The sequence below is a fragment of the Pongo pygmaeus genome, chromosome 10 (genome assembly GCF_028885625.2).
Source record: "Pongo pygmaeus isolate AG05252 chromosome 10, NHGRI_mPonPyg2-v2.0_pri, whole genome shotgun sequence".
Taxonomy (NCBI): Eukaryota; Metazoa; Chordata; class Mammalia; order Primates; family Hominidae; genus Pongo; species Pongo pygmaeus.
Window position 1 is genome coordinate 18,869,341 of NC_072383.2, and position 19,186 is coordinate 18,888,526.

General features: G+C 36.8%; 1 protein-coding gene across 1 annotated transcript in view; it reads left to right on the top strand.

The window, feature by feature from the left end:
- Positions 1 to 19,186, top strand: part of PIK3C2G (phosphatidylinositol-4-phosphate 3-kinase catalytic subunit type 2 gamma) — a 379,881-nt gene that overhangs the window by 100,494 nt on the left and 260,201 nt on the right. Inside the window, exons 13-14 of the mRNA XM_054443284.2 lie at positions 4,190 to 4,304; positions 13,560 to 13,690. Coding sequence (XP_054299259.1) covers positions 4,190 to 4,304; positions 13,560 to 13,690 — 246 coding nt within the window. The remainder of the gene's footprint in view (positions 1 to 4,189; positions 4,305 to 13,559; positions 13,691 to 19,186) is intronic.

Consider the following 19,186-nt stretch of genomic DNA (forward strand, 5'->3'; position numbering starts at 1 on the left):
CATTGATTTTGTCCAAAAAGCTCAAAAAAGTTAAGTTAATAAGGGGAAGGTAATAAAGGCAGGCTCCAGATGTCCTGACACAAACTCTGGTGTTCTTTCCATTATATGAAACTCTTCTTTTGTGTCTCCTGCCTTCAAAATGTTTAATTTTAACTAACATAATAAATGTTTTCACAGGAGTAATACTTTAAAAAATAACCAGTGGTCCCCATTTGCCTGGTCTTATATATGGCTTTAAGTTATAAATATTATATATTATATATATATGGCTTTAAGGTAAATATTATATTAGCCTTTTTGAGATGGAGTTTCGCTCTCGTTGCCCAGGCTGGAGTGCAATGGTGTGATCTCGGCTCACCACAACCTCTGCCTCCCGGGTTCAAGTGATTCTCCTGCCTCAGCCTCCCGAGTAGCTGGGATAACAGGCATGCATCACCATTTGTTGATACATTGCCCCATACACACAACTATGTCAGATGTTCTGACTTCACTCTGCCACATGTGCCTCAGGGTTAAAGCCATGGTGACTGTTAATACATCCAAGACTCCATCCAAGGACAGTAATTACCATCAAATTCTTGAGTCTCCTCATCCTCTGTCAAGACCAGCTTAGATCACTCAGATTTCTGGAGTAAAGCATAGCCAAGACATAAAAATATGGTAAGGACACAAATATAACACATTCCACAACTTAGGTGTGAATAAATAATGCAACTCATATATCACACTCTTCCTCATGAGTTCCCCCCCGTAACTAAGGAGAAGAAATAAAGTTTCATCTATGATAAAGTATTAGTTCAGTAACTTTAAATAGTCATTTTAGAAATATGCAGTCTCTTTTGGATAAAAAACCTAGGCAATACCATTCAGGACATAGACATGGGCAAGGACTTCATGTCTAAAATGCCAAAAGCAACGGCAACAAAAGCCAAAATTGACAAATGGGATCTAATTAAACTAAAGAGATTCTGCACAGCAAAAGAAACTACCATCAGAGTGAACAGGCAACCTACAAAATGGGAGAAAATTTTTGCAATCTACTCATCTGACAAAGGGCTAATATCCAGAATCTACAAATAACTCAAACAAATTTACAAGAAAAAAACAAACAACCCCATCAAAAAGTGGGCAAAGGATATGAACAGACACTTCTCAAAAGAAGACATTTATGCAGCCAAAAGACACATGAAAAAATGCTCATCATCACTGGCCGTCAGAGAAATGCAAATCAAAACCCCAATGAGATACCATCTCACACCCATTAGAATGGCGATCATTAAAATGGCAGGAAACAACAGATGCTGGAGAGGATGTGGAGAAACAGGAGCACTTTTACACTGTTGGTGGGACTGTAAACTGGTTCAACCATTGTGGAAGACAGTATGGCGATTCCTCAAGGATCTAGAACTAGAAATACCATTTGACCCAGCCATCCCATTACTGGGTATATACCCAAAGGACTATAAATCATGCTGCTATAAAGACACACGCACACGTATGTTTATTGCGGCACTATTCACAATAGTGACTTGGAACCAACCCAAATGCCCATCAATGATAGAGTGGATTAAGAAAATGTGGCACATATACACCATGGAATACTATGCAGCCAGAAAAAATGATGAGTTCATGTCCTTTGCAGGGACATGGATGAAGCTGGAAACCATCATTCTCAGCAAACTATCACAGGGACAGAAAACCAAACACCGCCATGTTCTCACTCATAGGTGGGAATTGAACAATGAGAACACTTGGACACAGGAGAGGGAACATCACACACTGGGGCCTGTCATGGGGTCGGGGGATGGGGGAGGGATAGCATTAGGAGATATACCTAATGTAAATGACAAGTTAATGGGTGCAGCACACCAACATGGCACACGTATACTTAAGTAACAAACCTGCACGTTGTGCACATGTACCTTAGAATTTAAAGTATAATTTTAAAAAATGCTGGGTCACTCAGATAAATTTCTTACACCCTGGCTCTCTTCCTAAGAGGGGGAAAGGATATAAAAGAAAAGGAGAAAACAAAATCATAAAAGCAGATCCTTTGCCCTGGTGACTTCCGATATCCAAATCAAAGCCCCTTTTTAAGCTGACGGATGCTTGTTACGGCTGAAGTCTGCAGCTCGTGACTGGGGCTCCCCCAGCTTGGCCAGGGTTTCCTGGCAAGGCCTGGGTGACTCAGGCTCTCAGAGGCACCATAGACCCTCTTGAGGTTTGCCAACGACTCCCAGTTGGCCCCAGGTTGGATGTTCCTATCAGATGCCCTTGTTATAGAAGCCCTTATCCCCACCAGGGAAACTCTGGAAACTCTCCCTCTCGAAAATCTTTAGATATTTCCAGATCCCATCTCATCTACAGAGAAACCAAAGAAGGCCCACAAAAGCTAAACTCACGAGTTCCTCCTGCCTGTTAATCACATGAAGCCAAGTTTAATGGCCATGCCACAAGCAGTGCAGAACCTCTCAAGAGGTGATTTCCTTCCAGGATCTGAAACAAGGAGTGAGAAGAGGAGCGCCTCTGCCTTCAGCATTATGTTTTGCTCACTGATCTCACACTTCTCCCCATCTGCTTGCCAAAGCAGAGAAGAGGCAAGCTGGGACGCCTATGTCTGCCGTGCTTACTCGGGTCCTTCTTTCTCTGCCTTCTACTTCTCACCCTCCCAAATTCCCAGGAAGTGATGGGCTTTTCTGTCGTCATGTTCTCCTATCCAATATGGCACATCCTCCTTCCTCCTCACCTCTGTTGACTCTGTCCCATGTACAGAAACATTTTCTCTAAATGCTGTGGAGAACAATATGACCTCCAAGTTTGGCGTTGGACATGTTTCTTCCTCCTCTCGTATTCTGCCTGACACTAATCCAAAACTTTTCTCAGGCAGATGGGGATTTGACCATTTAGGGTGAAGGTCCCATGCTCTGAAAGGCAAAGGGGAAAATTACAATAATAATTTTCTAATCTTTACCTCTATTAAACTAATTCATACCTTACTAATACTGGACCCCTGATATTGTTATACCAAGACAGATTTTATTTAGGTAAGGGAGGGATGGAAAAAAGAAACAAAGAAGACCCAAAATTCATCCTGCTACAAGAATATTCTTAAGTCATATAAAACATCTGCCCATATTTTCATAAAGCACATTATACTCCTCTAGGCAGATATGTGCTGACAATATCTTTAAATAGAGAAAATAATAAAAGAGGCAGTCTTCAGAAAGCTAAAGGTCTAAAGAAAGCTTTATTTGTTGAATTTCTTCCTCATGCTTTGCATAAGATCTGTTAAATGGCAAGACGGAATTGTATATTGCTTTTAGAAAAGCTCACTGGATGTATTAAAGTTCTTTATAAACTTAAATTTGATTTTGTTGACTTTCAGTTTTGCACTTTCAATTTGGCATATTAAAATCCAACACTGTTTTCCATGATCACTGGAACATTTTACTGATATTCTGACTCATATACCCAGCCAGGTACAACTTCTTTTTTAATTCACATAAGGATCTATGGATTTGGATGTTACTGAAGCTGTTAAAACCATCTACAAACTCTTCCCTGTTTAAAGCCTTTCCTGTACGCACTCTCATTTACTATGGTAATTTACCACCAATTTTTAAACATTTAGAATATGAATAATCTTTCTATTTATGCGTAAGGAAGCGTTTCCTCCGTGAAGCCCCACAACTATTTTTATTCTGCAGATCATATGCTATGCTAATTTAAATCTTTTTTTATATAAATTTAAAACTTGTATCTTTAAAGTTTCCCAGGGGATTTAGTCACTCCATGAAGCAAAATATGTTTTGAAGAGTTGACATCTTTATTGATTTAAGGCAGTTGTAACTCTAATAATATAAATCTGAAATTCTTAGTCCTGCCTTATAATCACCATTGATGGCAATTAAAAATAAATGCTACCTATTAGAAACCACTGTGGGTAAATAATTTTCTCATGTGCAAAATAAATGTAGGCATTTATGAAAATAGCCAAGCATGTGGTATATCAGAAACGAACTGTTAATCAGTGTCTAGGCTGGTGGACTATCTCGTTTCTTTTCTAGCAACTGAATAAAGACCCTATAAGAGCGGATTATGTTTATATTCCAAAAGAAAACATTTACAGATAATTATAACTTCCCTCATGAAGTGACTCCTGTCTGTCTGTATGTGTTGTCTTTTGCAGAAAATCCATTCTCGGGTCTATGCTGTTCAGCATGACATTACAGAGTGAGCCTCCCATAGAAATGATAGCTCCAGGAGTGTGGGATGTAAGTCAGCCATCCCCGGTGACCCTGCAGGTAAGTGCCAGGCTACAAGATTAAAGTACACATGGCAAGTATTGGTTGATAAGTAGTTTGCTGTCAATTATAGAAACAATTTCTTCCAGGATCACACATTTTAATAGTCTTCTCTGCCTCCAGCCTTCTGGGATTCGTGAAACCTCTACTGCTTTTATTTTATGTACAGTATTCTCAAAGCACTTTTCTCCCAGCTTATATAATGGCAATTTCAAACCATTCTCCATCCTACAAGGTCATGTTGGAGAACTATGGAGTGTTGCCATTAGTATACTCATTACAGGCATTCATTTTCTTTCTATTGTCTAAAAACAGTCATTGGTATGTATTATTAACTTGGTATCCTACTCACACCTGCCTCTGCTTTGTGTCATATTTCTTTAAAATCTCTTCTGGTATATGTTTCTTAAAATGGCTAGCAATTAACTGAGTAGTAGGAAAAAAACTGCAAAGTAATTATCCTTCTTTTTTTCTTAAAGTCTCTCTACTCTGTGTGATTAGTGATCATAAAAGAAAGGTGGTGAATGACTTCAGCCTTTGGTCCTTACTGCTGACAGCTCCTTATGGGTTCCTGATTGTAGTTCGTCAGATTGGCTGGAAATGTGAGGCATGCACAGTCTCATACACAGAAATGCATGGAATATGAACTCTTCATCTCTATAGGAAAAATTAGAAAATGCTCTCTGGGCAGCACCCTCTAGAACAGAGTTTTTCAGCCTTACCAGTATTGACATTTTGGACAAGAAAATTCTTTGTTGTGGGGGCTGTTCTGTGTATTTCAGGATGTTTAGCATCATCCCCGGCTTCTTTCCACTAGATGCCTGAGGTACTTTCTCATTCTGAAAATCAAAGAATGTCTCCAGATATTGTCAAATGTGATTTGAGAAAAGGATTTCCTCAGCTGACATCACTGCTCTAGAGGAAGTTAGTAGAGTCTCCAGCCTCTTAAGTTTCCAGGCTTGTGGTGAGGGGTTTGGGACATAGAGTTGAGAAAGATGCACAGAAAAATATTTAACATGGAAAGGAAAAATTAATGCTAATAAAAACATGACATCACACTCTTGCAGAGGAAAATTCGACCAGATGACACCTAAAGATCCACTTCTAATCTGTGGACATGTTAAAAATGAATGCTTATTCAGATTAGATCTTGGCACAATATCATAGACACTCCACACATGATATCTTATCAATTAGCACTTGTTCTGTTTTAAAAGAACAAAAAAAAATAAATATATCCATGAATAAAGAGGAGAGACTCATCACAAACCCGGTAAACATATTCTACTAATGAAGAAAAATAGCAAAATGCTAGAGGTTCATTTCAATCACATTTGATTCATGTTTTACATATGACTACTATGCTCCAAACATTATGGTAAACACTCTCACAAAAATGAGCGAATACGTAATACTAAGCCAAGGAATGCAAAATCCAGCTGGAGAGACAGACTTTCACAACTCACTCTGATGTAATGTGACAGATACTATAGCCATTGTAGGGACACTAACACAGCGAGAATAGCAATGAATATTTCCGAGAGAAAGTAAAGAAATGTAAAAAGTCTGGGGACAGACACCCAGAGGACATGACATTTGAATGCCCTTTATAGAATGAGTAAATTCTCACTAACGAGTTTAAATGGGAAGGATTATCCGGTCTTAAAGGAATGCACAATGCAAACACACAGATGCAGAAAAGAGTTGGCAGTTTCAAAATATGGCAAGTTAGTTATGATTAAAGAATAAATTAAGTGAGGAACAGTGGTAAAAAGTGGAAAATCATTAGGGCAATAGATTGTGTACCAGGTTTGGACATGATTATCTGGGCAGTAAGTCATAAAAAGTAGTTCCAGCAATGTTGTAGAAAATGCCTTAAAAAACAAGAAGATCGGATATGTGAACACTTGTTTTGGTTTGGGTTTGGGTGTTTTTTTTTGAGACAGAGGCTCACTCTGTCACCGAGGCTGGAGTGTAGTGGAATAAACATAGCTCACTGCAGCCTCCACCTCCTGGGGTCCAATGACCCTGTCATCTTAGCCTCCCAAGTAGCTGGAACCACAAGTGCATGCCACCATGCCCTGTTATTTTTATTTTTATTTTTATTTGTAGAGATGGGAGTCTCACTATGTTGCTCATGCTGGTCTTGAACTCCTGACCTCAGGCAGTCCTCCTGCCTCAACATCCCAAAGTGCTGGGATTACAGGTGTGAGCCACTGCACCCAGCCTGGACATTTATTAGAAGAATATTTTAGTGATCTAAGTTAAGGATCATAGGGCCAAAAACTAAGAAAAAACAATTAAATGGTAGATTTTAGAAACTTTTTTTAAACAGAAACGGGTGCAACTATATGAAGGAAATATATAGGGAAACAGAGACAGAAACTTGAGTTCCTGAGTTCATAGCAATATCTTCAGTTTTAAGAATGAACACAGAGAAAGGATAGACAGTCTTCAACAGAGTAATATGATGAACTCAGTTTGAGATACCTTGCATTTTATATAGACCTGTGGGGTGTGTAAGATATAAGTGATCTTTCTTTAAGGAGACAAATGTATTTTCTATCAAACTATTTCTTGACAGGTCCAAACCACCTTAGCTTAATGAAAATTTTCAAGTATGACCATTGTCAGAGTTTTGTGGATATAAATTCATGATTTTAAGGTTCTATGGGGCAGAGAAGAGTGACGGTGGTAGAAGGAGGAGAAGAAAATCTATCAGATGAGACTACCCTTGATTCTTCTCAGATGAGGTGAATAGTTCCTTTATCAACACAGATTTTAGCAAGTGGAATCTGAAGGAAAACTTCAAATATTCAATAGTGGCACGGATTTCCAGGTAAAGATCTGGATCCATAATAGAATTCATCTTAAAAATAAGTGAAGGAAGGGCATGTAAATCATTCCACAGTATGCAAAAGTTAAACCATCCCATTTTTACAAAATAATTTCAAATTGTATAGATACATTAAAAGTCTCTCAGCATGACTTTAATTGGTGATGCAATATATAAAATGAGAGTTATTAAGGTAGTAAAGACAAAACCTTTAATAGTATCAGTTTAATTAAATAGTCAGCTGAATTTAGAGCAGAATCTTTCAACCTAAAGATTATGAGATGGTGAAATTACAACCAAGTTCTGCATCCATTGTTTCGTTAGGGAGTTAGTATGAGTCTCGGGGAAAGACTTCTGGCTGAGTTAGAAACTCTGGATTCTAGTCTTCCTTCTACAGAAAACTTTATGACCTTGAACAAGTCACCTAACCTATTTTATCCTCTGCATAATGAAAAGATTATACTAAGCCTACCTGACTTCACTTTTCCGATTGTCCTCATTAGATGGTGGTTACTGCCACACTGCAGCCACTCCAGTATGACAAGGGATGTGATATGACACAGATGTGATCACTTCCAGGCAATACTTTTTTCAGGTCCTATGGTTCATTGATGTACCGACCGGAAGCAGTGGACAGAGTGAAATAGATTTTAGTTCAGAAATGGAGGCAGATAATACATAAGTTATTGCTTTGACTCACTTAGCCTGGGTCTCCCTCAACTTCCTGCTTCTCCCTGAATGCAATCTAGTGGAACAGCTCTGTCACATATTTAAGCACGAAATGCAGAGCTGTTTCATAGAATTCATGTGGTTCTTGTTCTAGTCTATCTTTCTTTATTATTATTATTATTATTATTATTATTATTTGGAGATGAAGTCTCACTCTGTCACCCAGGCTGGAGTGCAGTGGCTCGATCTCGGCTCACTGCAACCTCCTCCTCCCAGTGCTCAAGCAATTCTCCTGCCTCAGCCTCCCAAGTAGCTGGGATTACAGGTGTGCGCCACCATGCCCAGCTAATTTTTGTATCTTAGTAGATACGGTTTCACCATGATGGCCAGGTTGGTTTCGAACTCCTGACCTCAGGTAATCCACCTATCTCGGCCCCCCAAAGTGCTGGGATCTATGTTTCTCTACTTCCTCACCTCCCCATTTGTATCTACAATCACTGTATTCTGGCTTGCCACCACTCTTAACTGTGGTTAGGTACCTGCTAGTTCCTAGGTGCCAAACCCAGTGATGGTTTTCAGTCCTCATCAGGCTAGCCCTCCCTCTGCTCTTCTTGGCACTGTCTGGCTCTTCCCCATAACTGAACTCCCTCCTCTTCTTCAAAGAGACTGAACTTTCTCCCTCCTCCTTCCACAGAACCGAACCCCCTCCTCCTCTGGCTTTGGTGTTACTGCCCTCGGTTATCTCCTTCCACTGCTCTCTGGTCTTCCTTTGTCTCCTTCCCAGGCTCTCACCAAGGACAATTCTCAAAGGTTCCAGTCTGCAGCCTGCTGCCGTGCACAGTGCACATATTCTCCCTGGATGCTCTCATTCATTTATTTTCTTTTAAAAAAACAGCCTTCTTGAGATGTAATTCACATACCACACTATCCTCCCATTTAAAGTGTGCAATTCAGTAGTTTTTAGTATTTTCACAGATATGTGCAACTATCACCGCAGTCAATTTCAGATCATTTTCATCACATCAAAAAAGAAATCCCATACCCCTTAGCTCTCACCTCCTATTCCCCCAATCCTAAGCAACCACTAATCTTCTTTCTATCTCTATCAATTTGACTGTTTGGGACATTTCATTTAAATGGAATCATACAATGTGTGATCTTATTTGTGGCCAGCTTCTGTCACTTAGCATAATATTTGCAAAGTGCATCCAGGTGGTACCCCCGATTGGGATTCATTCCTTTTTCTATATTACATTTACATTTTTATACAATAATATTAAATTATTGTAATATGTACATATGAATATACCATATTTTGTTTATTAATTTATCAGTCAATGTACATTTGGATTCTTTTCACTATTTAGCTATTAAGAATATTGCTGTTATGAACAGGTATGGAAACGTTTTTGTGTGAACATATGTTTTCATCTTTCTTGAATATATACTTAGCCATGGAATTACTGGGTCTCATACATTTCTAAGGTTCTTGTCTCAATATCTATGTAAGTGCACTTCTGAGTCTGTATCTCTAGTTCAGACTTCTTCACACATCAAGCTTCAGACAAATATAGCCACATACTTGCTGAAACCCCCACCTGGATATTCTATTGGCAGCTTCAAACAAAACATGCCCCAAATGGAGCCCACTTCCTCTCCAAAATTACTTTCACCCTCTGAATTCTTTATGTCTGTTCATGCCCCACATACACCTACCTGATTTTCTTGTCTCCTTCCTTCTTTCTCTCTACTCATATCCGGTCCATACTATATCCTGCCAATTTATCTTCTATATTTTTATTGTCTATCCTCTCAATTCCTCACCTCATCTGCTGGTTTCCTTGGCTTTAGTTTTGTCATTCTCTAATCCAAAATTTATGCAGTCACAAGTGTGATTCTTCTAAAACTTAAATCTGAACCTGCCAGTTCCCTGCTTAGACTCTTCAATAACTCAGTGCTACCCAGAGGATTAAGGCCAACCTCTGTAGCATGACCTCTGTCCCATCGCTTCTCTTGCCAGTCCCTGTTTGACACTTCAAGCTTCAACAACTTTGAAAATATTGTCGTTTCTGACATGCACTGTCTTGCTTTCACCTTATGTGAATTTATGAATACTGTTCCCTGTCTATAACGTGCCCTCGCCCCTTCACCCTCCACTGTCCACCCCTCCTCTGACTCTGTGTAAATGAGATTCATCTTTTTCCATCCACGGAGCCTCTAGAAATCTCTCCCTTACCCCCTCCACTCTTCTCACGCCAAGCAAAGTTAAGTGCCCTTCTTCTATGTTCACGTAATACCCAACAGCATTTTTATCAACACATTTATCACATCGTATTCCTTCCCACTGACTGAGAGATCTCTGATGGCATTGAAGGTATTATATCACAAACATCTAGCACAGTAGTTGGAATAATGTATTTGTTAAATTAATGATATGTATCCATATTTCTGATGACTACAAAAACACTGCCCACACGTATGTCTCAATTTAGCCCTTTGGTCCACTTATCTGAACCTGAATACCAACATGTTTAGCTCTTCCTCTTATCTAAGCGAGACGTCTCCTTAAACCACAGACCTTACTCACTCATTCCAAGTATTTTACTTTTTCTAACATTTTAGTACATGCTTATATTCCATTATCGTCAGTGTTAGGAAGAAGCACCAGTCTTATCATTGATACAAAGTTTTTAGAACACATTGTATTTTTATTTCTAATGTAACAGAGATCCTTTTTTTTTCTCACTCCAAAACCACCATATGGATCCCTCTTTAGAACTCCTTTTTTCAGACTCACCACAATTGCCACCCAGTTAGCAGTTATCCTTCCTTCCTCTGAACTGCAATAGAACATGCGTCTATGTCATGGTCTAACATACGTATGTCTTTTCTTTTCTTTTCTTTTTTTATGAGACAGTGTCTCACTCCGTCACCCCAGCTGGAGTGCAGTGGCATGATCTCAGCTCACTGCAACCTCCACCTCCACGGTTCAAGCAATTCTCTCTTGTGCCTCAGCCTCCCAAGTGGCTGGAATTACAGGTGCATGCCACCATGCCCAGCTCAGTTTTGTATTTTTAGTAGACACAGGGTTTCACCATGTTGGCCAGGCTGGTCTCGAGCTCCTAACCTCAAGTGATCTGTCTGCCTCAGTCTCCCAAAGTCCTGAGATTACAGGCATGAGACACCATGCCCAGCACGTGTGTCTTATAATACCAACCTACACACAGTCCAAGTGGAAGTTCTTTGAATAATCTGACAGAATCATGGGAACCCAAAACTGGCCCAGGGGCACCTTATGGGTATGGTTGTGGGGCATAGACACTAGGGACATTCACAACAGCTCCCGTGAGCAGTGCCAAGTAATGAAGCCATAGTAGAAATCACGGTGGCCAACTGTGAATGACAAAGGATGAGCAGAAGAAGTGAAGCAAGATGGATAAATGGAACACAAGAAGTTGATATCCAAATGTGTAAGGAGCTGTGAATTAGAAGGGAAGATAACCAGGTTTGAATATGTTCCTCTATCCCCCCGCAAAAAAACATATTTTTTGTTGCTGTTGTGGTTGCTGTTGTTAAAATAAGGAGTGTATTCTCAAGGCTTAGCCAGGAATGTGAGAAATAGATGTCATGGCGCATGCAGTGTTGATATTTGAATAGATCTCCTGGAGCATTCCTTTAAAAAGAAATTTGAAGCCGGGTGCGGTGGCTCACGCCTGTAATCCAAGCACTTTGGGAGGCCGAGGCAGGTGGATCATGAGGTCAGGAGATCGAGACCATCCTGGCTAACATGGTGAAACTGGTCTCTACTAAAAATACAAAAAATTAGCTGGGTGTGGTGGCGGGTGCCTGTAGTCCCAGCTACTGGGGAGGCTGAGGCAGGAGAATGGCATGAACCCGGCAGGTGGAGCTTGCAGTGAGCTGAAATGGTGCCACTGCACTCCAGCCTGGGCAACAGAGTGAGACTCCATCTCAAAAAAAAAAAAAAAAAAGAAATTTGAGACCAAAGCCAGACTTGGTCAGCTACAGCCATATAAGGAGAAAGAACAGAGCTGAGTGTTTGTCAGTACTGAAAGCACAACAATGAAGCACAGCTTTGGGGTGCTATGTACTTATTATTCCCTATTTTAATTGTTAATGTGTGTGCCTTTTCTCCTCAATTAGACTTTAAGTTATCAGAAAATAATAGATATTACTTATATCTTTCATTATGTATAGTGCTTAAAAGTGTTCTAAAGCAAATGCATTAAAGCATAGTTTTGGGGAAGTTTTCTCTTATAAAAAGTACAAAAGGCAACTAGGAAAAATTCCAATATTTTCTATAGTAACTCAAGAATCAGTAGCTATTTAGCCTCATAATTCATGAAAAAATGCAATTTAATAAAAGATCTCACTCACGTATCAGAAATAAAAATCGTTTCCTAAGTAAAATATACACAAATAATTTATTATAGGTTTGTACACAGGAGTTCTTTTGTATGCTCATCTACCTTTCTCAATTTTCTCATCCACCATGCCATTTACTTAGTATCAACATAAAATTATACTAACTCATTAAGAGCTATTTAAAAATATTTGTCCATATAAAGAGTAGCATGTAACTTGCTCGTACTGGATGCCCTTCCCTCTAAGGTACCAAAGTTCATCTTTCAAGATTAATCTTTGTCAAGAGGCAAACTTTGCTGTAATGTTTCAGTTAAGCTGATCTCGTACTTGTTTATTTTATCATGTTGGAGTAGTAATTGATACATTGTTAACACAGATTATATCAAAAACAAAAATTATAACAAATGTTAGAGGTTATAGAATGAAATTACTAAAACTTTTTCAAATAAATAAGCGCTCAAATATATTAAACTGTATTTCAATTGAAACTCACACCATCTACTTTGTAAGGTTCCTCAATTTTTTCTGAGATTCCAATCTAACATAACTCAGCAGAGAAAAATAATGTCTGTGGGATTTCTAATAAATAAAATGAAAAAAACCCAGTATGTGTGATAACCTTAAGCAAACCTATGGAGCCCTAAAATATCCAGCTTATTTACATAGTCTGGAACTGTCTTTTTGTTAACTGTAATTTTATTTACTAGAATCAGATTCTGAATCACTGAAACATGGTTTAATAGAAAGTAGACTGAGCCAGGAAAAAAAGGAGGCTGGATTCTAGAACTGTCTATAAATCTGAACTACAGAACCAAAGCAGAAATATTCTATTTGATTTTTTACTAACGCAACAGTTCTTTACCAAAGGAGAGCTCACTCATGTGTACATAATGATTCTCAGACTTGCAAATTTCATGAACTAGAGATCAATATAGATTAACTCTATTTTTTCAGGTGGGTTACACGAAAAAAGCATAATTACCAATGTTAAATTTCATCATTTCATAAGGAGACATTTTAACACTGAAATGTAAAAAGGATATAATGTCAGCATTAACCAAAAATGTAACATATTAATCTTTATGGAGAGACCATATATTATTATTTCTCTCATTTTCCCTCAGACAACATTACAGGTGACCCATCTATACCATTTGTACACATAATTGGCTAAATAACTTGTATATTTAAATCCTAAGTCCAACCTTTAATAATTATTTTAGAAATTATTTTAAAATTATAAATAGCACAGAAAAAATAGAATTTATTCTGTTCTTTAGTTTCTATAAATCTAAGATAGGAGTATTAAATCAATAATGTATTTTGAGACACCTTCAACACATGGCAAATCATTCTTTTTCTTTCAGATTGATTTTCCAGCTACTGGTTGGGAGTATATGAAACCTGATTCTGAAGAGAATAGAAGTAATCTTGAAGAGCCACCAGAGGAGTGTATAAAACATATTGCCAGACTTTCACAGAAACAGACTCCCCTACTGTAAGTGACCTAGGTCTTGTGAATGAATTTTGCCTGCTGTTTATGATTTCCTCAATCATTCCTGAAGCATGATAGCTTCAAAGAGTGAGCCTTCCTTCCTACATAACTCGTTTCATTTCCTGATGTCATGCTTGTTGGATGGTTAATTAATGTTTAGGACGTAAATAAGTAGTTTTGTCCGCTTTTAACGATTTATTTCCTGTGATCTTAAGGAAAAGCAAAAAGTTTGGAAGTTATTCAGTTCAAAATAACAAAGCGGAGAGTGATCATATATATATCAGCACATAGCAGTGATAAACCATCTCTCAACCTTCCTTCCAGGAGGTAGAAAGTTGTTTTAGTCAACAGGGAAAAGCAACATTTAATTAAGTCAGATTTTAAAAAGAGCAGAAAAGAAGTAAGTCTTGTTTGCATAGCACAAAATTAGTGACTAAGGAGTACTTTGTAAAATAATAATTCTTTGAATAGAACCAAAATCCCAGGAAGAACTATTAGGGAATTAGTGGCATTTGTAGTTGATACTTGGCAAAATGCATGTCACAGCTGATCATGCTCATTAATAACAAGCCAAAGGCATCAAACTAAGAAAGTGTCTCTCTCCCTCTCTCTCTCTCTCTCTCTCTCTGTGTGTGTGTGTGTGTGTGTGTGTGTGAGAGAGAGAGAGAGAGAGAAGATATATAACATGATAACAGACTTTACTCCAAGAGTGAAAATTAATGTAAAGGTTTTAAACAAGGGAATCATGTGACCAGAAAAATCTTGAGTGATACCTTTGACCACAAGTTGAAGAATGGATTGGAGTGGATGTGACAGTAGAAGCAAGCAGTGCAGCAAGGAGTTGAATGTAACAGTTTAGGCAAGAGGTCATGATGGCTAAAACTAAGATGATAGCAGTGGATATTCATAGAAGTGGCTAGATTTGGGAGACATATTTTGGCAGTTGAGAAGACATAACTTGATGATTAATTAGAATTTTGGAGTAAGTCCCTTAAGAAATTAAAGAATCAAGGTTAAGTCAATAGAGAGTCCAAATCAACTGGGCAGATGGTAGTCATTTTCTGGAGGAGGAATTAGTTTGGGCCCTCCCATACTAGGGCACTGAGTGCGATCAGGAGTTTTCTTTTGAGTAATCTTGCTACTTTCCTACTGTCTAATTTCAATATTTATTACAGTTTTTCTCATTCACTTCAAGCCAGTAACATCAAACTCCTTTTTAAACTTCAATTGTGCTAGTCCTGCTCCCATCTCAAGGCCTTTTTATTTGATATTCCCTCTGCCTGAAAAACTGTTTCCTAAGTTCTTCACATTACTAAATTATCTCATCCTTTAGGCTTTCACTTAAACGTCACCTGAAAAAGTCCTTCTTTGGCCACTCTATGTGATGAAGCCTTTTTTCCCTCACTCTCTATCATATTACCTTTTATGTTATCACACTTAACACAAGCTATTATCCTGCTCACTCATGTGTTTAGCTCTTGTCCCCCTCATTAATTTGCAAGAACTGGAAAAAGCAAGGAACCTATGTTTCTTGCTTATCACTATATTCCTAATGCTATACACTGATAACAATGTGTGTGAATAAATAGATTATAAGGACTGAATTGACCTTGCATAGTTTCTGGTATAAAAAGTTGCCTTAAGAACTGAAGATGACAGAAGATTCTCATAGTCTTCATGACACATATATTGACAATCCATTGTCATACTAGACTATTGTCATCTTAACTAGATGAAGCATCTTTTTCTGTCTTACTTGAAAATGTAAAACCGTGTGTTCAACAAGTGTGCCAAAAATAAGAGGCTAGCATATTTTCACTTAGAGGTTTTTAATATGAAAAAGATGCCTTGAAATGTTAAATATATTCAAGCAAAAAGAGGTCAAAACCAACAAATAATAATCATGGTAACTCCCTTTAAATATCAGAGGTTTGTGTTTTTAAATTAACCCCGGTGGTTTCTAATTGTTTTATATTTCAGTTTCTATTTAAGCTAATAACACTCATAAAATAAGCAACATTTTCGTCTGTTTCACCCACTCAAATACAATTATTAATGATCAGTATGGTGCAGTTTTATTCTGGACTGTGAAAATAGATGGAGAACAGCCTTCAATGTGGTGAAACTTGTGTTAGAATCAGATTAACCTCAGTTTCCCAACACCACATTTTATCATTTAGTTGGTGACTTAATTATTCCTTCTTTCAAACTGACCAAAAGTAATCAGAGTGAGGAAGTTTTCAGACTCAATGAAACTCAGTGAAAATATGCCTGTGATATTTGTAAAAAATAAAAATTGAAAAAAAAAATCTTCTTGATGTCAACCAAAAAATCCTTCCAAATCTAAAGACCCCAGAATGAAATATATAACAATATATGTTCTAAAATAGATTAGTACTTCTACTTCTACCATGAAGAATACCTAGTGCAAGACTAACCCCCTTGACTGACAGAATTATGACAAGAGAAAAATAGATATGAAGCAACTGTTTTCATAAATTAAACAGACAGAACTTGAGGTAAGCCTTGGGATTAAAGTGGCTTTCAGCCTGGAGTCACTTTCTATACCTGGGTCCTCCCACATGACTTGCGAAGGTAGAATATGAGAAGAGAATGCAGCTCCTGCTGAGATATTTTTAAAAAGGCAGAATTTAGAGTTCAGTGATGCTGAGGCAGCTGGCATCTTCAGAGCATCATACTGGAGAGCAGGATGAGAGCTACAGAAATCTGTATTGGAGTCTTCTTAAATATTTGGTTGAGTGCTAAACTACTCAACTTTCCAGGTGGAAACTTTCCAGGGTCTACAAGAGAACTGCTTCAGGGAGATATAAAATAAATGTGATTTGAGAAGCCACACAATGCTGGGAGACATAAAAATTCTGACCAATAAGAATGGAGAAAGCTCACAGGCTGTCCCTTACATTTAATAAAGAAACCAAAAAGATGCACGTTAGGATTAAGTCCACTCTAGCCCTAGATTAAAGACTTTAGTAGACTCAACCTAACAAATCATAAAAACCAGTCTCAAAAAACGTAGGCTGATCTTCCAGTAATTGAACTGTCTACTAAAAAAAATGAGATCCAACACCTGAAAAATAGCAGAATGCTGACTCTCAATAATGTACTATTCTAAATGTCTAGCATATGATCAGTAATTGAGAAAACTATTGGAAAATGTCTAGCATACAATCAGTAACTAGGAAAATAATTGGAAAGAATCAGGAAAATATAAACAAAGCCTGGGGAGAGGAAGTGGTTAATAGAAACAGATCCAAAGAGTTTTAAATTAGCAAATAATGATTACAATACAGCTATTATAAAGATATTTATTGATTTTTTAAAAAGATGTATATGAATGAATGAAAAATCTTATTTAAAAATGGAAATTTGAGAACTGAAAACACAATACCTAAAATATTTGTTTAAAAATTTAGCAAATGGGCTTAATAGATTGCAAAATGCAAGAAAAAAAGAACAGTGAGCTTGAAGACAGGGCAATGGGAATTATTCCCCATGTTGAGGTACAAAAAGAAAATAAACCTTGAAAATAATGAGAGCGCCTTGTGACCTGAGGGACAATATCAGACAATATGTGTGTATTGGACACACCAAAAAGGAGAAAGATAGTGAGGCAAAAAATAATTAAGGAGATGGCCAAATTTTACAAATTTGATTTAAAAAAAAATAACCTACAAATATAAGAAGTAAACGGCTGAGTAATCCCTAAGCAAATTTTCTTTCTTTCTTTCTTTCCTTCTTTCTTTCTCTCTTTCTCTCTCTTTCCTTCCTTCCTTCCTTCCCTCCCTCCCTCTTTCTTTCTATCTTTCTCTCTTTCTTTTCCTTTCTCTCTCTCTCTCTCTCACACACACACACACACACACGCACACACAACAAACACCCCCAGGTACATTATAGAGAAATTGCTGAAAAATAAGATAAATAAAAAATTTTTGAAACATCAGATAAAATAAACAAATTCCATATAGAGAAACAACCATTATATTAATATTACAATATTCTATATAAAACACTAAATACAGGCACCTCATCAAAAAAAATTCAAGACAAAAGGCAGTAGAATACTATCTTTGTGTGTTAAAGATGAAAACAACTTTTTTCAAATTAGAACTCCATACACAGTAAAATTACGTTGCAAAAATTAAGGCCAAATGAAGACATTTTCAACCAAATGCAGCTGAGTTAGTTTATTATCAGTTCATCCGTACTACACAAAATAGTAAAAGAAGTACGTCAAGCTGGAAGAAAATGATACAGTTGGAAACTCAAATCGGTAAGAAGAAATGAAAAATACCCCAATTAGGTAAATAAATAAAAATAGTTTCATTTACACATTTATTAATTTATTTAAAAAGTGATTAAAGAAAAATGAATCACAATGTACTCTGGTTTATAATATATAAAAAATAAAATTTATAATAACTTCAATAAGAATGAAAATGGAAAATGGAAGTAAACTGTTCCAAATTTTTCATATTATATGTAAGGATGCATAATGTTAATTCATGGTTGGCTGTAATATCCTTAAACAAAGGATATTTTAATCTCTAGGACAACCACACCCCTTAAAATTTAAGAGTATATTTAAAAAACAAGGAGAAGATAAAAATGAAATATAACAGGAAAAAAATCTGAAAGGAAACGTAAAAAAGAAAAAAGGGGACCAAGAAATGGTTTGGACAAACAAAGCAAAAAACACCCCATAGAAACTAATAGTACAGTGAGCCATTGGTATGGTTAGGTAATCATATCAATATGACATTAAATGTAAATGCAGTAAGAACTCAAATTAAAAAGCAGAAATTGTCAGCCTACATCAAAAAAGCAATATATAATTTTATTCTGTTTACAGGAACATGTATATAAGCAATTAGATTTTATATATAAGCATTTATATATAAGCAATTAGATTAAACATTTTATATATAAGCAATTAGATTAAAAGTAAAAGAATAATATTTACCAGGAAAATCATATCACCTTGCTAGATCTAGGAAAAAAAGTGGTAAAGTTCAACACCCATTCATGATAAAAACTCACAGAACTAGAAATAGAATGAAACTTTCTCAACCTTGAAAAGTGATCTATGAAAAGTTTATAGTTAGTATCATGTTAAATCATGCAAGAATGAATGCTTTCTCTTAAGGTTGGAAACAAAGCCAAAATGTCTGCTTCAAACATTTATCTTTAATGTTGTATTGGAAATCCTAGCCAGCACACAATGTGAAAAAAAATTAAGGTAAAAATTGAAAAGAAAGAAATAGAACTGACTATTTTCACATAGCATGATTATGTAAAGGTCATACCATTTGAGATCAATGTACAAGATCTAATTATGTTCCAGTAAAAATATATATAAAATAAATTCTGTTTTGAAATTTTAGTTACTATATCAAAATTTAATTTACTAAAATTTAGTAAATTATTTAATAAAATTTTATTTACCAAAAAGTGCAAAACTTTGCTAAGGAAAATTAAAGA